General features: G+C 39.2%; 1 protein-coding gene across 1 annotated transcript in view; it reads right to left on the bottom strand.

The window, feature by feature from the left end:
* The window catches only part of tspan15 (tetraspanin 15), a 28483-nt gene extending 11717 nt beyond the window's left edge, over positions 1-16766 (bottom strand). Inside the window, exons 1-4 of the mRNA XM_023395290.2 lie at positions 16616-16766; positions 8014-8199; positions 6412-6486; positions 2922-3017 (exon numbers count right to left, since the gene is read on the bottom strand). Coding sequence (XP_023251058.1) covers positions 2922-3017; positions 6412-6486; positions 8014-8199; positions 16616-16705 — 447 coding nt within the window. The 5' untranslated portion in view covers positions 16706-16766. The remainder of the gene's footprint in view (positions 1-2921; positions 3018-6411; positions 6487-8013; positions 8200-16615) is intronic.
* Between the last annotated feature and the right edge of the window lie 2560 nt (positions 16767-19326).

The following is a 19326-nucleotide window of genomic DNA, read 5'->3' as shown; positions in this document are numbered from 1 at the left end:
CCAAAGAGCTCTGGACCAAAGAGCACACAGGTGGGGGTTGTCACAGGACACACTGGGTTAAAGGGATCAGTAACCATCACGTGTTTCTGAAGCCCAAGGTGATGTCATCCAGTCCAAAACAGTCCAATTTACAATCACTGAAGACGAAGACGAGCACCAAATCCTCACAAACGAAAAGCTGGAACCTGAGGATGTTCAACATTTTTGCTTGAAAAAAATGACAAAGTACTGATTATGAGACTAGCTATCAGCAAATCAATTAATCATTTCAGCTCTACACTCATTCATATGAAATGTTATCTGAACACATCTAAAACCAAACCTGGTCTGAACACATGAGATAACAGTGACAAGTCTGATTCAAACACTGAAATACCTGGCAGGAAATCTGATGGATAAAACAACAGCAGCTGTACAAAAACATCTCACCCTTGATGATAGGATATAACTTGAAATTATATTTTTAGTTTTCACTGAACTTGGTATTTTCCAGGAAAGACTCATGTGACCTGGTCAAATCATAGTTGTCATTCCTAAACTGAAATTACAAGCACTAGAAAATGTTCTACTGCCTGGAAATAAGGCTGTCAATAACTGACAGGAACACAGAATAACAACACAATAAAACATTAAAACAAAAGTACTTGGTCAGGGAATATGATCTACCTCTTAAAAAGAACAGGGCAAAAACAAAACAAAAAGTGCAGGTTCACTCTGACTGCTCGCACACACACACCCAAAATATCTATGCAGTCACCAACCCACACACAACAAAGGGATTTTCAGCAACAGTAGTAACTGATGTGTCACCATCATAGTCTATGATCACCATTGTCTGTTTTACTCAACACAAACACACAAGCAAGGCAGAATTCAGACCATTGTCGTCACAAATAAATCCACAAGCCCCATTTGCTTGTGGAAACGGCCTCAGTCCGCACAAAGGTTTTCTGATTGTCCAAGTCCTCCAGGAAAACACTTAAATCTCTCCTGCTGCAGGACATTTGAGCACACCATCAGCTTTACACCACGACAGGAAAAATACAGAAGTAGCTTTACACCACTGCTGCCAAATGGTTCTCCACCATCACTGAAGCGCTGTTTGTTGTTAACAGAGCGAGCAGATCACAGCACAGGTAAGTTAAGCTCTTCAAAGAGCACATCACAGGATAAACATGAAAAATCTGCCGCCAAAGGAAGCTGGCCTCCGTTTATTTGGATTGATAATGAAGTGGAACAGTTTTTGAAGTGAACAACCAAGGTTAACCGACGCTGTGGAGTTGTGTCAAAATTTAAAATGCCAAAGTCATATTTTGACCGATACTTTGAACTGCACAGCCGTCATGTTCTGAAGTCTCTCCAGCAACAACAACTATTCCTGGCAGCACTGATACGACTGGCACAGAGTCTCTTAATCAACTGAGACATTCATGAATGTCTTAATCTTGCAATAAATGCCCTTAGTGTGGTGAAGCTCTGAACACATCATTGGCATGATATCACATTATATGTAGAACCTGTTAGCAAACAGTTGCCTAATCAACATTATCATCATGGAGTCATTGTGATTGGCAACGTGGAGAATTTTAGCATAATATTTACTCTCTTCTAGCTCTTTTTTTGGTCTCCTCCTCCATCCTGAAGGAAATATCTGTCTCTTTAGCTGCTAGATGCTCCACTGTGTTCACCAGTTAGTCGCCAACATTGTGTGTCTGCTGTTAGGTGCCGAGCGGTTTGTGTACAGTGGGTTTTTAGATCTTCTTCAATGAAAACGGCTGAAAGTTGTGGGCCAGACAGACAAACAATAAGTTTAAACTCAGTATAAAGGCTCAGAGGAGCTGCAGATTCTGGTGATAATTGTGTCGGTTCTTCAATTGTCACATTGTTTTCATATTGACACATTGTTATTATAAAATACTGATTATAGTCACTTTAAGTAAGAGTTTAATGCTAAAGTAAAACTCATCAGAAGTGTGTCAGTGTGGTTTGATCAGATCTGACTCACATCTCTATAACTGTCATTACATTCAGATTTAAATGTTGAACATTTCCAACTGAGCACAGTTCTACAAACCAGTGAGAGAAAACCTCCACAAATCCAGAAATCTTTCATGTGAAATGGCCGTAACTGCCCTGACTTCGTCAGAAACAATAGTGTGTTCTTGTAGGCTCATTGGTCATAGTAAATAACCAATATGAACGGTAGAATTAAATCGCCTTAGCACACTGGACATTATGGGAAGGTGCCTGACGAGTCTGCCAATCTACAAATGTGAGAAAGTTAATGCTTTTGGATTCAAGTATTGAAAAGCTGACCAGGTCCCCAGCAGGTGCTTCAGCTTCCATTTGCTTAACCACCAAATTAGCTGCCACACAACCATCTAAGTAACTACTTCTGAGCCTTCAAGCATCTTGAATATCATTTAATAAAGTCACAATCTCGCTCCGCTGGTGACTGTTGCGCTGGTTACCCACATATTCCCTTATAATTCAAGGTGTGAAGCCTGCAGACTGAAGGAGCATTTTACTTTTCTCTTCTGTTAACGAGTGGAGTTTGTTCAGGCTGCTTGTGAATTTCAATGAGTGATCATTCTCCTGCCCCCAGACCCAGCATCCCCATGTGTTTGACAAAAGTTGGTAATGAGAGCCTCAGCTTTAGGCTGTGTTTGTGGCTGTTTGATGTACTCTGGGAGCAGGTGCACCGTGATGGCTCGGCACAGTTCTCTCATTATTTTGGACACGACTTGCTGTGATCATCTTAGTTCACTCGTGGTTCTTTCTACTCACACAGACCTTAAATCAGCTGTCTGTACTGTCTGCACTGCATTTGCATTGTAGCACATTTATAAAGCTAATACACACCTTTCTGTCGTGTCTTTTGTGGACAGGAATGTTCCTCTGTGTGAGTGACATAACCTTACCTTCCTCTGAACAAAGTCCATGATATTTTTGAAGTCCAGGTCATCATAGTAGTTCACTATGCCCCTTCGGATGTTCTTGTTCAGTAATTCCAGCGTCTATAAGGGGGAAAATAAACAGTTTTGGTGGCGTTAATGATAATGGAGGGCTGTCATGTGACCATGTTCCTTTTGTCAGCGACACAGCTGATCTACCATTAATGTGTCAGACAGGCAGCTCCGCTCTGGAGAGGAAATGCTGTAATTAGTCAAGGTGACTGATCCAATGAACTGGAATATTAAAATATGACAGTCTGACAGCTCACATCTGTCAGTCACAATCTGGTGCAGCAGGGTCACATTAGGTTAATGTATCAATCTATCCACTGTCTGAGAATAAATATTTGAAACTTGGAACTCCGCTATGTATACACTCATGGAGAGCTTTTCATTGAATGTTTTCATTAAGTGAGCCGTTCATTTATTCCACTAATTTCACTTCACTGCACTCTGTTTCTAATGTATTAGTTTTATTTATAGTTTAGGCTTTGGGCTTTTTTTCCCCTCATTCTTGTTCCCACTAATAATAATGAATTGAGACCGCTTCCCTCATGAGAGTCAGAGATTTAAGGGACTGAGCTTTTCATTTAATTTCTTTCCTTCGTTCTCAGAATATATCACGTCTTCACAGTGAATCTATAGGGGCAAGGCAGCCACGTTTAAACCACATTACAATGAGCAGATTTATAGACTTGGAGTTCATCTACTGAGGCATTTCCCTGCGAGAAAGATGAAACTGGACCATTATTAAAGAGCTCACTATTAGCTCACATGGCATTATCATCTTAAACATGGTGTTACTGGAAATGAGATAGCAAAGAAAAATCCATCTTTATAAAAATCTGCTTATACATCTGAAATGTTATTAATATGCACACATTTCTCATTCACTGCTATATTATTTAAATCTCAATGTAAATGAGATGACAGTAAAATAAAATAAAAAATGACATCAGTAGCTGGGACATTATTGCATTTAAAAAAAAACTGCCATTAATAACCTGGAATGAACAAATACAATGTGGATAATTTAGCTTTTCTTTTGTCAAACAGACACAAATATTAAAATGCATTACATGGCACTGTTAAAAAAGTTAATTGACAACAGGCCATTATTATGTTTAATGTCACAGTCATGTAAGTGAGATGATTGAAGGCATTAAAAAGACACAAACCCAGAAACTCAAGCTGGTCCCCACAGAGCCACATTAAAACATTCATGAATGAGAGAGCGTTTTATCAAGAAAACTGATGCAATGAATATCTCAGTAGAGGACTGTCGGTATCATACCACTTTGCCTCTGGGAATCCCGGGCACATTAGCTGTAATCCTCCACCAATATCTGTTACATAAAACCTCAGTTCTCAAGGAGTGATTTTTGACCCAACAAATTCATTCATAATTTTGATTTTAACCACGAATTTCAACATGTTTTTCATTTTCAGTGTTATTCAGCACACTGTAGTAATTCCTACACCAACAGCAGCTCTCCTCCTAGTCTGGATGTAAATTCAAAGCCATGTCATGCAGGTGTGAGTAAGAGAGTTATGACAAGAAACCATTTCCTAATTCCACTCTAATAATCTACTTTGGACTGGGTTTACACTGGTTTGGCCACTATGTACATTTTGGCCACTACAGGCAAAAGCTTTAGGCAGTTTTATTCATATAGCTCATTCTCATTAGCATACAGTAAGCACAGTTTGTATTTTTCCAGTGTGCCAACAGTTAATTCGTGTTGTTCGCTATATATAATAAACATATTATACTGTATAAAAATGATCTAATAGTTTTGGTCAGAATTGTTAAGTATAAAACAGTGAGTTAAAGCACAGAACACTGTTTCCTTTACATTCAAACTTAAATCAACAAAGGTGGGAGTGTAAAGACTGTATTTGTTATAAATTAATTTTCATAACATTCACCAATGATGCGTTGAATTTTTGTACCATGGGTAAACATGGTCTGAGCCTCTGCTGTGGACACTGTAGGTTTCCAATCATCTCAGCATGGTTACCGTGTTGTTTACTTTGAGGATCCGATGGAGGTTCACCTAAACTGAAACAAGCTCCTGCCTCCTGCAGCTCCGCATCCTACAGCTTTCTGTTTCTGAAACCATTCCTGCTTTTCAATATTTAAACTGATCCTGTATGAAAAAAAAAAAAAACACCGAAAAATATCTCAATGCCTTTGATGACCAGAGACTTAACACCGTCACTAAACCTCATGATTAGGATTCACTCTCTGCAACTGCCTTCAAGTTCCTACCATGAAGGGCTTTTAATCTGAGGCAATAGCTAGAATTGTTTTGTGCACATTGATGGCAGATTAATCAGATACAAGTTCATTATAGCGCCAGTAGCAAATGAGAGGTTCAAGTCATGTTGTGCGATGGGGATTCACTGGGAGGTGGTCTAGACTCCATGGCTGGTTGCCTCAGTGGCAGAGAAAACACTGCATTTTGAATCATCCTCCTGCAGTGCATCACTGAACAACCACAGTGGTTACTACATTCAATTGAGTAATTTCAAACAGTGAAAATACCCAATTAATAATGTCCAGTCTTTACATGTCGCATTAAAGTTTTTCCTTCAGTCTTGTTTTTTCACAAAAAGTACTGTTCATGATCGCAAACAGAAGCCGCTTGCTGAGTCACCACGACATAAAAACAAGTGATCACACTGTGTTAGCATGCAGAGGAACGTAACTGGATTTTATTGCAAGGAGGGAAATGAGATAAAAAACTGAAGCGCGAGACAAAAGGAGAAACAAAGAAAGGATGCGAGAGAAGGATTAGGAACGATGTATTAAAACTGAGAGACAGACAAAAGAAAGATTGATACAGCAACACGAAGAAGGGTCGGGGAAGCAGAACGTGACATCAACACACTGATATCACACAAATAATAATCCTATCTTCTTTTTGAACAGATTAATTCTGGTTATACTGTCGCAGTAGATTTCCTGAAGAGAAATATGAGCAAATAAGGTTTGACTGTGATGTCAGTGAAGCCTCTGGATATTATACCACTTGCATGGTTTGGCTCATTATTTGTCAACAATACGCCAATTGGTGACTATCAGTTTTGAAAAATGAGAATCATAATGACATTTTCCCACTTAATCATGCTATTGTTTTTATGTAATGGCCGGTCCATATCAGTTTACTGATGTATAAAGCTTTGTTTGTTCTCGTTCCTCCACTGTAAGAGGCACAGTATGGATACAGCATATCTGTCCTCTTTCCAGGTCTTCACGGTGGAGCGGCACCTGGAAGTTGCTTGGCTGAGGTATAGAGGGTCTCTTAAGATGAAGAGATTGTAAAGCCCCTTGATTTGTGATTTGTGATATTAAGCCATATAAATAAAACTGACTTGACTCAAAACCTCACTGACAAATGCTCTGAGGTGGGAGAGTCTAACAGATTATTGATCAGTACCTCGGACAGCTCACCTGGTTGCGGAACATCAGCGCTAAGATTCCTCCCAGCAGCTCCAGGAACAGACACGCTGCCAGGGTGTACATGAACTGTAATCAATCAGACAACAGAGAGAAGAGGCATTATATACTTACATATTTATCTTTATCTTTATAAGAATGTTTTTTTGGAGTTGCCTTACAATGAAGCAACATCTGAAGAACTGGCCATTGATACTAAGTTATTATGGGACACAATTTTAGATAAGCACTATGTTATACTGCAACTATACACCCACCAAGAATTTTAATGGGAACACGTGTACACCTACTTGTTGGCCAGTGTGCTTTGTGCCAGGAGTGCAGTGCATAAAATCATACAGATTCAGATCAGGAGCTTCACTTAATGTTCACATCAAACATCAGAATGCGGAAAAAATGTGATCTCAGTGACTTTCTACTGTGGCGTGATTGTTGATGCCAGACAGGCTGGTTTGAGTATTTTTGAAACTGATGATAACCTGGAATTTTCACACATAACAGTCTCTAGCGTTATTACTCAGAATGGTGCGAAGAACAAAAAACATCCGGTGAGCGGCAGTTCTGTGGATGGAAAGAAAGGTTATAACTCAGATAACCACTGTTTACAAATGTGGTGAGCAGGAAAACATCTCAGAATGCACAACACGTTGAACCTTGAACCTTGGACCACGTCAGGTTCCACTCATTGTCAGCCAAGAACAGAGATCTGATTCTGCAGTGAGCACAGGCTCAACAAATCTGGACAGTTGAAGACTGGGAAAACGTAGCCTGGTCTGATGAATCTGGATTTCTGCTGAGGCTGCAGATGGTAGGGTCAGAATTTAACATCGACAGGATAGCATCAGTGGTGGTATACTGGTGTGAGGAATGTTTTCTTGGCGCACTTTGGGCCCTTTAATTCCAATCAATCATGGTTTGAATGGTTTATCTGAGTATTGTTGCTGACCATGTGCATCCCTTTATGACCACAATTTAACCATCTTCTAGTCACTGTTTTCAGCATGATAATGCAACATGTCACAAAGCAAGTTTCAAACTGGTTTCATGAACATGACAATGAGTTCACTGTACTGCAGTGGCGTCCCCCAGTCACCAGATCTGAATCCAGTAGAAAACCTTTGGGATGTGATAGAACAGGAGTTTGGCAGCAGGAATGTGAAAATGAAATAACTGCAGAAATGAAGATTGGACCAGAATCTCAAAGGAATATCTCCAGCATCTTGTGGAATCAATGCCACAAAGAACTTAGGCAGCTTGAGAGCGAATGGAGACCCTACTGAGTATTAGTACGGCATGTTTCTAATAAAGTGCTTTCCGAGTGTATGTTTATCTATATTTTTGGCAGGTTTTATAGTTTTTTCAAACTGATTCATGGGTACAAATCAAGGTGAAAGTCAACACACTGGTTTATAAGTAAAGCAGCTTTAAGACCAGAAATCACACAATGAATACACAGTGAAAGTATTGCTCTTATGGTGTGCCACTATAAAAACAAAACAGAAACAAAGAATAAATAGAACATTTACAGACTAAGGATCCTAGCAGGTACTTTATTGTTTAGAAAATACATTTTTTGGCTGTAAGGACAACACTCACCACTTTCAATAGAGTTAGATTATCCCTGAGTGAAGCCAAGACTCCGATGAATGAAACAATAAACATTATGATTCCCAGGAGGATCAGGATTATAGCTGGAGCCAAAAACACCCCCTCCAGTGTCTTGTAGCGTTGTCTCTCCACCTCAGCATATATGCCAATAGCCAGGATAAATCCACCAATTAACTGGAAACACAAAGGTGAAGTAGACAGCATGGGTCAGTCATCAGCTTGAACATAAGTGGAAACAGGTAGTATTTCTGAATTCATATAATTTCAGTAGCTTTAAATATGACTAAAAGAAGAAAGCATGTGGTGGGCCAAAGACAAAGGCTCAAAACTGTCTCCACACATATACAATATAGACAAATGAAAAACAGATTATGAATAAAGAAGCATTGGCGGAGGACAGTCATGGTGTCACCAGGTTGCAAGATACAATGACAGAGGCAGATTCTGTAAACTAGTGTTGGTGTTTGGTCAAATACAGAACTAACATAGAACATTTATGTAGTACTTATGTAAATACTTATATGGCTACTGCACATATTATGAGTAATATATATAATGAACAAGAGATGTCGAATACTGGAAAACATGTTTATCTTGTTGCCTTACTGGAATAAATAATGCAATTATTTAAGTGTCATGTGAAGAATCCTGTATAGATGACCATATGTCATTACTCACTGGCAGTTGTGCCAGTTTTATTATTAATTCCATTATTGTAATGTTTTATAAAACCAAAATAAAGGCACTGCACAACATGCAACAAGGTTGATACAAGCAGCAAGCATGGACACTGCATGGACATTGTATATGATCCAGTGAAAGTTTATGCTGGTAACAATAGACTTTAATGAGATGTGAACAGTTATAAGCAAGACTCAACGCCTACTCCCTCTGTTGTAGCACGCAGCCAACGAGGTATTTGTTTTGTTTGTCTTTATTTTACTTTGTTAAACTGTCATTCTAAAAGCCACACGCTGCGCTTGCTAATGTTTATGTTGAGCTAATATGATTATACTGTGTATTTTCATGGTACATTTGGTGAGAGATATACTCTCTCAGTAGCAAGAAAGCAACTTGTGTCTGCCTGTGCTTCAAGGGAATTATACTAATTATAACCTGCATTTTCATCAGACCGGAGTGGACTGCAGTAACAGACAATTCACTGCTGTTATTGTAAATGACAGCTTTCTTTAATTAGGTTCTCTGAGGCTCTTCAGTTGGGGATACAGTGAATCTGCTGGGAACAATGATGTCTAAAGTACACGCGCGTGCACACACACACTGACACACACACACACACACACACCTCTCAGTTTTGGTGTCCTTCTCTCACTCAATTACTCCACCATAATTCAATAACTAATTCAGGCCTGACTATAGAATTTTGAAGAACTGTCAATGCTGTGAAGCAGATAATCTGTCTAGACTGTGAAAAGAAACACACATACACACTTCTCTCTATCACTGTCTTTGTGATTCTTTCTTTTTCAGTCCTTCAGTGTTCGGTTTTCATGCATCTAACCAGGTATTCTTCTATACAGACCTTCATTGATCAGGTTTCTAAAAGGCTGGGTTTAATCAGATGACAGGTGGGTACAGAGACTCTATCAGTGTATCACAGAATTACTGACTTGGCTCAGGACTTTCCTCCTGTGAGGCCACCGACTCAGACACTAAAATAATATCTCTGTAGCTCAGAAACTTAAAAGGGTCACTGGTTGACGCTTTATGTACACCATGAGAACAAGGCGCCATCATACACCCACTACATCAGTCTTCCGAAAATCAATTTATCAATATCACCACTGAAATGTCTTTTCTTCTGTTCAAATGGCATCACATTTTTTCATTTCAACAATTTAGAGGATCTGACAAGCCTCCAATTAAAGGGGCCAAATATAATTTGTCGCATGGCTTTTGTAGTGTTCAAATAGTAGTGTACACCGATCAACTGCCTGGTTTGTGTTTGTACGACAGAAATAGAAGTGGTCTCAACCAGTACGGTACAGCCATTAATGGATACTAATTGCAGGCTCTCTTCTCAAACATATGTAAACAGGTCAGTCACAAGAGACTCCTCCAAGGGTCCTTAAGAGGTCTGGGCTGCATGGTGAGACATTCAGTTTAAGGCCGCAACTAAAGACTGGAAGAATCCCTCCACTTCTAAGCAGCTGTACAGCACTAGCTACTAAGTGAAGAATATATCAAATCAATGCTCATTTACGTAGAAATTAAAGCTGTTAAATTGATGCTTTTTTAAAAGGTCAATTTCATTAACTTATAAGAAACCTTCTTGTAAACATAATAATTAAAGAGAATCAAGTTGTTTTTGTTTTTAGCTATAACATTATCGAGACATGAAGATGGTTTTGGTTGTTTATGCTAAGTTTCTGAGGTACGACATTTTGATGCTACAAAGGATGTGAGTGGAATAAATGGTAGAAAATAAACTCTCAAAAAATTACATCAATAGCAACAAGCACTTCCAGAGACAATGTCCCAGGTACAATAATTTAAAGACCCCACGGTTCATAGTTTTCATTGGAATCACTTTCAACAGAAGAATTGCTAGTTTGCATGATCTTTGCACTTCAACATCTTTTCAAACAAACATCTCAATAGATCTCAACAGACAGTAACACTCAGACACTAATATTTAATATTTACAAACAAACCTTTTGTTTATTGTTTATTAAAAAACGCAAAATGTCACAGAGACAAATACAGCCCCTGTAGCTAAATGACACTATATTGTCAGTTAATGAAGCAAAAAGTGATTTTTCTCTGAAGACCTAAAACTCAAAATTACACTTACTTGCAATTATTTCCAGGAATGGGAAATCAGGTAGTAAATGAACCACACATTTTAAAAAGCAAAAAATTATATTCAAGTCCTATCAGAGACTAAAGGAAAAGGTAATATAATCTGGAAACAACTAAATAGTTTGATAAAACTGAAGGCCAGTGTTACCCACAAACATGAATTTACAAATGGGGAAGACATCATCTTTCATCATGTACAAGTTGCTAACAGATTTAATGATTTCTTCATTCAGTCTGTCTAAGAAAACTCCCCTCATATCACTTGCGATTGGGGAAGTTGACCCATCAGTTGTCTGGAAATCTTAACGATCTAAATACCACATCCTCAAAGGATAAAGGCCTACATAACCTAGATACGGTATTTCTTCAGCATTCTGGTTCAGCGCTTTATTCATCTTATTAATTAATTCCATCAAAACGGGGCTATTCCCGCATGGATGAAAAAATGCTTTGGTAATGCCCATTTTAAAATCCGGGGACGCTGAAGAGATTAGCAACTACAGACCAATTAGTCTTCTTCCAGTCCTGTCTGGAGAAGACTGTCTCAGAACAACTGCTCCATTACTTGCAGACAAACCATAATTTGCACCCTTTACATTTGAGCCTCAGACATAACCATTCCACAGAGTCGGCCACTTGTTTACTATTAGAAAATATAAGACAGTGACTTGATAAAGGAAATGTAGTTAGGTGCAGTGTTCATAGATTTAAAAAGAGGCATTTCATACCATAAATCACAACACAAAACTCTCAATGTGTAATTTGTCACAACGGTCACGGTCATGGTTTGACTCTTATTTAAAAGGTCATGAACAGTGTGTAGAGACTGATAACATCAAGTCTGTTTTTTACTAAACTGAAACAGGAAGCCACCAAGGAACAGACTTAACTCATGATTTACTCTGATTTTCTGTAGCTGAGTTACTACTAAATGTGTTGTAAATTAGCATCTACAATAAACACTATGATACTTGCACTGGATAATATTATATTATATTATTGAATCTGTCCCTGTCAAATAATAATAATAATAATAATTATTATTATTAAGACACAGACAAAGCACAATCACTTTGAAGCTCAATTGATGACTGATGAAAGTTTCCACTGAAACAATGCAGTTACCGGCAACAAAAATATATAAGCCAGCACTAATATGCTAAAATGCAAGAATACATTTACATACAACTTCACTGTAATCGGTGTTACTACTGTTATTGTTGATCGTGACACAGACTAAAGAGCTACAATGTTCTACGAGCAAATCTAAAATCAAGAAGGCAACTTGCATAGATTCAAGATTCAATTACTGGCAAATTGCACAAGGGCACATGCAGGTCTGCATCAATTATTTTGTTGTCCTTTATGTATGTACCCAACCTTTATGTAAGGGTCAAGTGAGTGTGCTTCCTTGCAATGTTCTGCAACACATGTACATTTTACATTTACCTGTAGGCTGCCAAACACAATAAACACAATACAGTTTTTCACTAAAACTGGAGCTTCTGCTGCACAAGGAACCAGAAAAAGACACCCTGTATTTAAAAAAAAAAAAAAAAATTACTTTTTAAAACTTCAGGTTTGTTTTTGTAGCAAAGGCCAGCCAATTTCACGAGACACAGCTATTGAACCATTTTAAACAATTTTCAGTGGTTTTACAGTTGATTACATTTTTGTTTGTTTTCACACTACACACTTGCTGAGTTGGTTATTACCCCACACCAGTCAGTCAACAGAAAAACTGTTAAAAGGTGGGGCAACCTTTTTGATTCAGAGTCTCAAAACACACACACACACACACACACACACACACACACACACGCACGTACACTCACAGCATGTTGCTACTGAATACTGCTCATTCTTTGACACATTTTTTGCTAATTGCTGTCAGCCTCCCCACAATCTATCTCCAGCCTTTCCAAATTAAGATGGACAACATGTCAGGGAAGAGGTGGAAGCAGAGGAAGGAGGGAAAGAAGGAAAATGAGAACTCATCGGTGCGTTCTGAAGGTCCGAGCAATGTTTATACTCCACCGTGATGTCTTCTCCTTACATGTCCCTGCTTGCTGTCTGTTATGGTATTTTGCTGCTGGCTGGTCACCCACCCCGAAACTCACTTCCATTCAGCTGACAGCATTTTAAACAGAGCAACTTTAAATTTGTGCCAACAATAAAATGTCAACATTCAGGAGTGATATATCTGTACAAAGAGTCTTGTTGGTTTGTGAATCACTCATGGTTCATGTAAACAAATCTTAACTAAAATAGCTGTGATAATATAATAGCACAGGCAGTACTGTGTTTATCCTCATGCACTTAGCAGCAGATGACTTAGTGAAAATATCAGGGCATTAGACCAAGGTTAAGTTGGATTATAAAATCTATTACACTCTGCTAAAACAACTTAACGGTCCTATCAGTGCACTTGACTAACTGCTCTATGGGGGCATACACGGCTGAAACTCAAATGTAGCTTTGAAACCAGGATAAGCTGCAGACAGACGTCTAAAAAAACAATTCATAAATTCAGTGGTCAAAAGTCAAAGAATGACATTAAGCTGGTAAGTCCCAAAGTGTGAAGGTGTTTCCGTGTGTTATCTGTATGAACCAGTGTTAAATAAACCTTCACTGGGTAAATACAAGTTAAGAAAGGCAGATAACCTCATGCAGCAGACTGGAGTGAAGAGAACAAGACGTTCAGAGCTGGGATCACAGTTAGGATGGTTATCTTAAAAAAAACCAACTTCTGTTGTTTTAGAATTACTCTGAGATTAAACTGACAAGAATAAACAGATTATTACAGATAACAATCATAATTGACAACTGACAGAAAAATTCTTTTACATACCTCCAATGATGTCCCAGTAATTAAAATAATAACCTCTGCCTAGCAAATGCTCTGTTTGCATTATGTCTCTACTGTTGTGGAATAACAATTTACCTCAGAGCGGCTTCCAAAGACTGTAAAACACGCCTGCGGTATTCTCGCCCACATGTTTTGGTTTTGGTTTTAGTCTTTGTCAACCGGAACATCTTTGATCACACACAATAAAGCTAAATCACATTAAGCTATTGTCCTTTCATGACTTAAATCATTTTCCACAGTGAGCACAAAATAACTCACCATCTCCTGTGCATTGTTCCTGCAACATATGCTACTTTGCTTGGCTGTTGACAGCCTCAGCAGCTGATCTCCACTACACGGATATCCTGTCCTCTGGGACACAGAGTCAATGTGAAGAACAAGTCATTGAAAAAAACCTGAAAACAAGACAGCTGAGCCAATAATATTCTTCAATAATCTTTTAAATGTTTAAAAGACCAGTTAAGATATGAGAAAGCAAAGGTCTGAGGTCATAAATACGCCACGGAAATTTGTTTGGACAACTTCCTAATAAATCACTATGAGAATACTTGGCCAATGCTTCTCTGCAATGCTGCCTGTTGTTGTATCATAGTCCATAGTTGTATCAGCATTTGTTGTTTCCATCATGACAAGAAATGTGGAAGTGTCACTGAGAGCACCATGCAGCCAGCTAAAAATAAGTCCCACACACCTGCTTCATGAAACATTTTGGCAGGATCTCTGTTGGGGCCCGTTATAATACACCAACACCACTTTTAGCACTCAGTGTGCGACCATTTTCCTACAGGATGTGACAATATGACCTAAACAACTCCTTGTTCTCGACAGTATCATCCCGCACCACATTCCTCAGGAACAGTGTGCTATGAGAATACCTCTTTAATACGACTGAATCAACAAGCTGTCGCAGCAAAGTAAATATAACTTCTTAATCTGTTTCACCGCTTTCTATCAAGGCAGCATTCATTCTACATAATACACCCATTACCGACTCCTTCACCTCTCTCTGCCACACTATCCCTCCCTCTCTCTCTCTCTCTCTCTCTCTCTCTCTGTAAATAAGCATTTCAGAAAAAGTGATTTTCTTCGTGCACCGAGTGTCGTCTCAATCAGCCATCTGTCTGCACAAATATACAATCTGTCATGTTGTCTATGAGAGGGAGTGGTTGTGGGGTTTGGCTAGGCTGCATAAAATCTTTATTCTTAAAAACACTGACATAATGTAAGCCATCAGAACAACTTGTTTTAGTGAGATCAAAGTTGTTTCAAGGCAGAAAAATAAAGTGAAATTATTATCATTAAGGCCTCCCATCCTTGTTTTGACAAATCACTGCATCTTCAGAACAAATTAAAGCACATTGGACAAAGTCCATTGCAGTTGAATATATGATTCGTAGAATCAATAAGTACATAGGTAGGACAAAAAGTCTCGACTGAAAACACTGTCTTAGAGATAAAATGTAGCCTCTTATTGCTGTGTAGGTGTTTGTATTTCTGTCATGCAGACTCCTAATTTCTCCTTGAAGAAAGACACAGCATAATTATCCTAACTGTGGCTTCTGTGGCCTTTCATGGTCCTCGGCCCCTGTACATCTGCCCACTGTCCCTGTGAGTAATCTAGGCATGCGGAGGCAGCACAAAGCCATCAGTTACCCTCCCTGAGCTGTTTGATCAGCAGATCCATTCATATTCTTAGTGACCTTGTTCTGTTCATATACAGTATATTTCTATCAGCAGTTATTGACAACTATTGACAACAAATTAATGGTTTGAACAATTAGGCCAGGCTTTCAGTAACTTATTTACAAAACAGTGGCACTTGAATCATGCATTATTATCATTTCACGTGTGTGAGAGACTCCTATTCCGTCTGATCTAAAAGACACAGTAATGAGTCCCGAATCAGATGATGGGTCTTTTTTTGGCAGCTCTTTCATTTTCATTAAAAATTACATCAAGCACCTGTAGACTGTGGCTTCAACTATTCTAGAGCAAGTGGATGAGCTAAGACGACAGTGCAGGTCCATCAAATGATGGATGTACTGTTTATTACCAGGGACAAGGAGCTGTCTGCCGATAGTAATTGTCTTGCATTTATACTTAGTCCTATCTATTTAAATTTTAGTGTTGCCTCCCTTGTTTAAATTGCACTCAACTACACACTACTTCCACTCTAGTATGTTAATGTTGTTTGTCTACTTCTGTATTAAATTAAATATATTCTCAGAAATATCTTTGAAAACTTTACAAAGATATGCTAATACCTAACTCTAGGCTACCACACACGAAGAATTATATTTGTAAGTAGCCTAAAAGGATGAACCATTACTTGACCAACTTTGTCATTTCAAGCAGTAAAATGCTGTCCCTTTATTTCATTTTCATTTCCTGAAATCACTTTGCTGGTCTGTCAGGTGGTGGCCCACACATGACTCGGGTACAGTTTAGGGTTTCTCTTATAGCCTGAATCTGTTGATCCTCTTTCTTCCTTTTATCTTTTCTCTCCTCTCTCTGTGTATTTATACAGTGTCTATATGAGTCAGATAAGAGTAGGGTAAAGGTGCACAGAGGAGGGTGTGGCTACCTTGGAGCAGGCAGACGGTTATGTTGTATGATTCAACCTTGCAAAATAACATTACAGCAACAGGTACAACACCTGTCGCTTCAAAGCTGTGGAGCACAAAACGCAAAGCTGTAATTTCAAAAGGAGACAAAGTCTTATCTCGATCTTTCCCTTGCCACACCAAGGTCTACTCGTATTTTTCCTATGGAGCTAAACAGCACAAGCTGTCCCAGCTGAAACACACACACCCTGTCTGTCTCACCTCCTCCAGCCGGGATCTGTCCCAACAAAGCGAACGCTCCTCTTTAACAAAAGATAACCATGGCAGTACTCACCCACCAGCTGATGGCATAGGAGAACAGGAGGAACTTGAGACAAATGTAGGAAAACCTGTGACAGTATCGGATCTCGTTGTTGTTGGACATCGTGTCTGCCTGAGGGACAGTTAACTTCCGCGGCTTACTGCGCTGCTGTTGACAGCACACTTCCGCGTTGTCTTCGTCACCACACCTGTAAGCGTGAAGCAGGGATGGAAGGACGGATGAATGGGTGGATGGATGGGAGATCAATGGGCTGAGATGAACTGGGAAAATGGGAGGGACGGGGAGATTTACATTATAACAGTTTTTATGTTTATTGAGAGTTGTTTTTTTAATGAATGATGCCTTCTGTGAAATACAATTGTTTTAGACCGCTGAACCTCGAAATGGATTTCAATACCTATAACCTCCTCTGCTAGGGCGCGTGTCCAAGAATGATTGGCTCATTATATTTCCGCTTCTTTTCCTTTATTTAACCAGGTAAAAGCCTCATTGAGATCAGGTTATAACCCCAAAAACAGTGCTCCTACACACACACACTAATACTCACCCCCCTTCTTTTTTTGACCACTGGTAAATTTGAATTGTGCAACCAGATACCAACTGTCATGTGTTTCCATGAAGTATTAATCATCTACTAATAACAGACATGTATGAGCCTCAGATGGACATGGTGGAGTATAGTATAATCACACAGAAACAGGATTAGTATTACACACTTTCAATAATTTATTTCTGCTTTTTTAAGCATGATTTGATACAGTTTTCAAATACAGCTATTAGTAGCACAGATTTTTAATGGATTAAACAGTCATTTAAAACCATACACGGTCTTTGCTCAAACATGTCATTTTGCCCCCTAGTGGTGAAGTGAAATAGAGAGACACACAGAATGGGACACTACTATTGTGTTGTGTCTCAAACAAGTAAACAGCCAATGAATCCCTCAGATAAACTTGCCCACAACTTTTGATGCATCTTTGTTAAAGCGACACACACTCACCACCACCTCTGTGACTGGCAAATCAAACAAACCACACACTGGATCAATAAAACATATGCAAGCACATTCCGTACACATCATCATTAAAACATTGTAATGTTTGTTGCTAATTGATAGGTGATAACTTGATCTGAATTTAGTGCAAAGTGAAAGCTCATGAATCTAAAATGTTGGTGCATGGTATTTTTGAAAGGGTTTTATATAATATGGCTGCTGTTGAGTTAAATTCTCTGAAGCTCGGATTCAAACCCAGAGCATGCAAAGTACTGATGACTACACAGCCAAGGACCACACAGACATTTTACGCCCAAACGAGAGGCAGCATCACCAACGATTTCCCTTAGTGTATGCAGTGTCTGTATCGGCTCTAGTTGATCCTTATCAGCAGCCGAGAAAATTGTCTGAGTGGCTGTTCAGTCAAGTGAATCACTACTTCTTTCATCCGGTTAGTGCGGTGATTCCTTATTTGTCCCCTCCATCTTTTCTTATCTTTTTCAACAGGCAAAAGACCTTGGCATGACACCAAAGTCAAGTAAAGCAAATCAGACATATTCTTAATTTGTATCCCAAGAATAAAACAAGGCTGTTATATCAGATTCTCTTTAGCAAAAAATATATATTGTTTTTGTTTGTCCTTCAGTGATGTTTTGCAAAATGTTCTTGTGTGTCAGTGTAGTCCTTGTGGTGTGTTCAGGTGCAGCTTTTAACAGAAGACATAAGGAAATGTGAGTTGATGCAGCCGTTTGTCTTTGTTGGTGCTAGTCATGGGTAGACAGGACATGTCATCCCTTCCTCATCAAGCCTCAGATAGTCACCATGGTAACTCCTTCACCCACAACGCCCCGGGCTTCAGATTCACTCAGGAGACGACACTTATTGAATACAGTTACACCAGCTGTGTTGAAACTTTTCATTCCCCTGCCTGAAACCTTCAACACGCCCTGCAGCAGGCCCTGCAGGCCAGTAAGGATCTGTGGGCATGTGAAAGTACACACATGCACTGCATACTGTACACATGCAACAAAAAAATAGAGAGAGTCCAGATGAATGAGATCAGACTCTACGGCTATCTGTTCTTTTTTCTGTGCAAACATATGCAAACACATACAGTTGATTTCCTCTGAGAGGGAGGGAGACTCACACAGAGGGAGGAGAAACACAAAAAGAGCATAAATGTGAGGATAACAGCAAACAAAGTGGTAGGGGGTGAGAGTAAAAGCAACGCAAAGCACGAAGAAAGATAAAACAGGAGGAAAGAGAGGCATAGAAGCTATTACTGAACCGCACTGAACTGTGGAGATGTGAAATGCCGACATTGTGAAAGCGCAGTAAGTGTATGCGTCCTAGTGGCACCTTATGGTTAGTGATAAGTGATAGGATAAAAAGTACATATTTACTCTGTATCAAACACACATAGACACAGTGCATGTGTTTCACACCAGGCCAACAATTGCCCCCTCCACAACACACATACTGTACACAACACCAGAGCACACAGACACCTGTGGACTTAACTTACACACACATATTTTAATACTTTTATTTATGTTTATATTCTTAAAGCAGCAGCACATAAACACTGACTCATTCAGTCTCTGGGGGAAACATTTAAGTGTCTTGTCATGTTTCAGATGCCACAGCTCTAACTAACAGCACAGACAGCAGCAGCTTCTCTAATCATGCGACTGCCAATCTGCAAACACAGCCCTGTAGTTTGCAAGTG

Source organism: Seriola lalandi, unplaced genomic scaffold (assembly GCF_002814215.2).
Source record: "Seriola lalandi dorsalis isolate HSWRI2012SDOR001 ecotype SW California unplaced genomic scaffold, Sedor1 jcf7180002054959, whole genome shotgun sequence".
NCBI lineage: Eukaryota > Metazoa > Chordata > Actinopteri > Carangiformes > Carangidae > Seriola > Seriola lalandi.
This window is presented reverse-complemented; position numbering and strand designations above follow the sequence as displayed.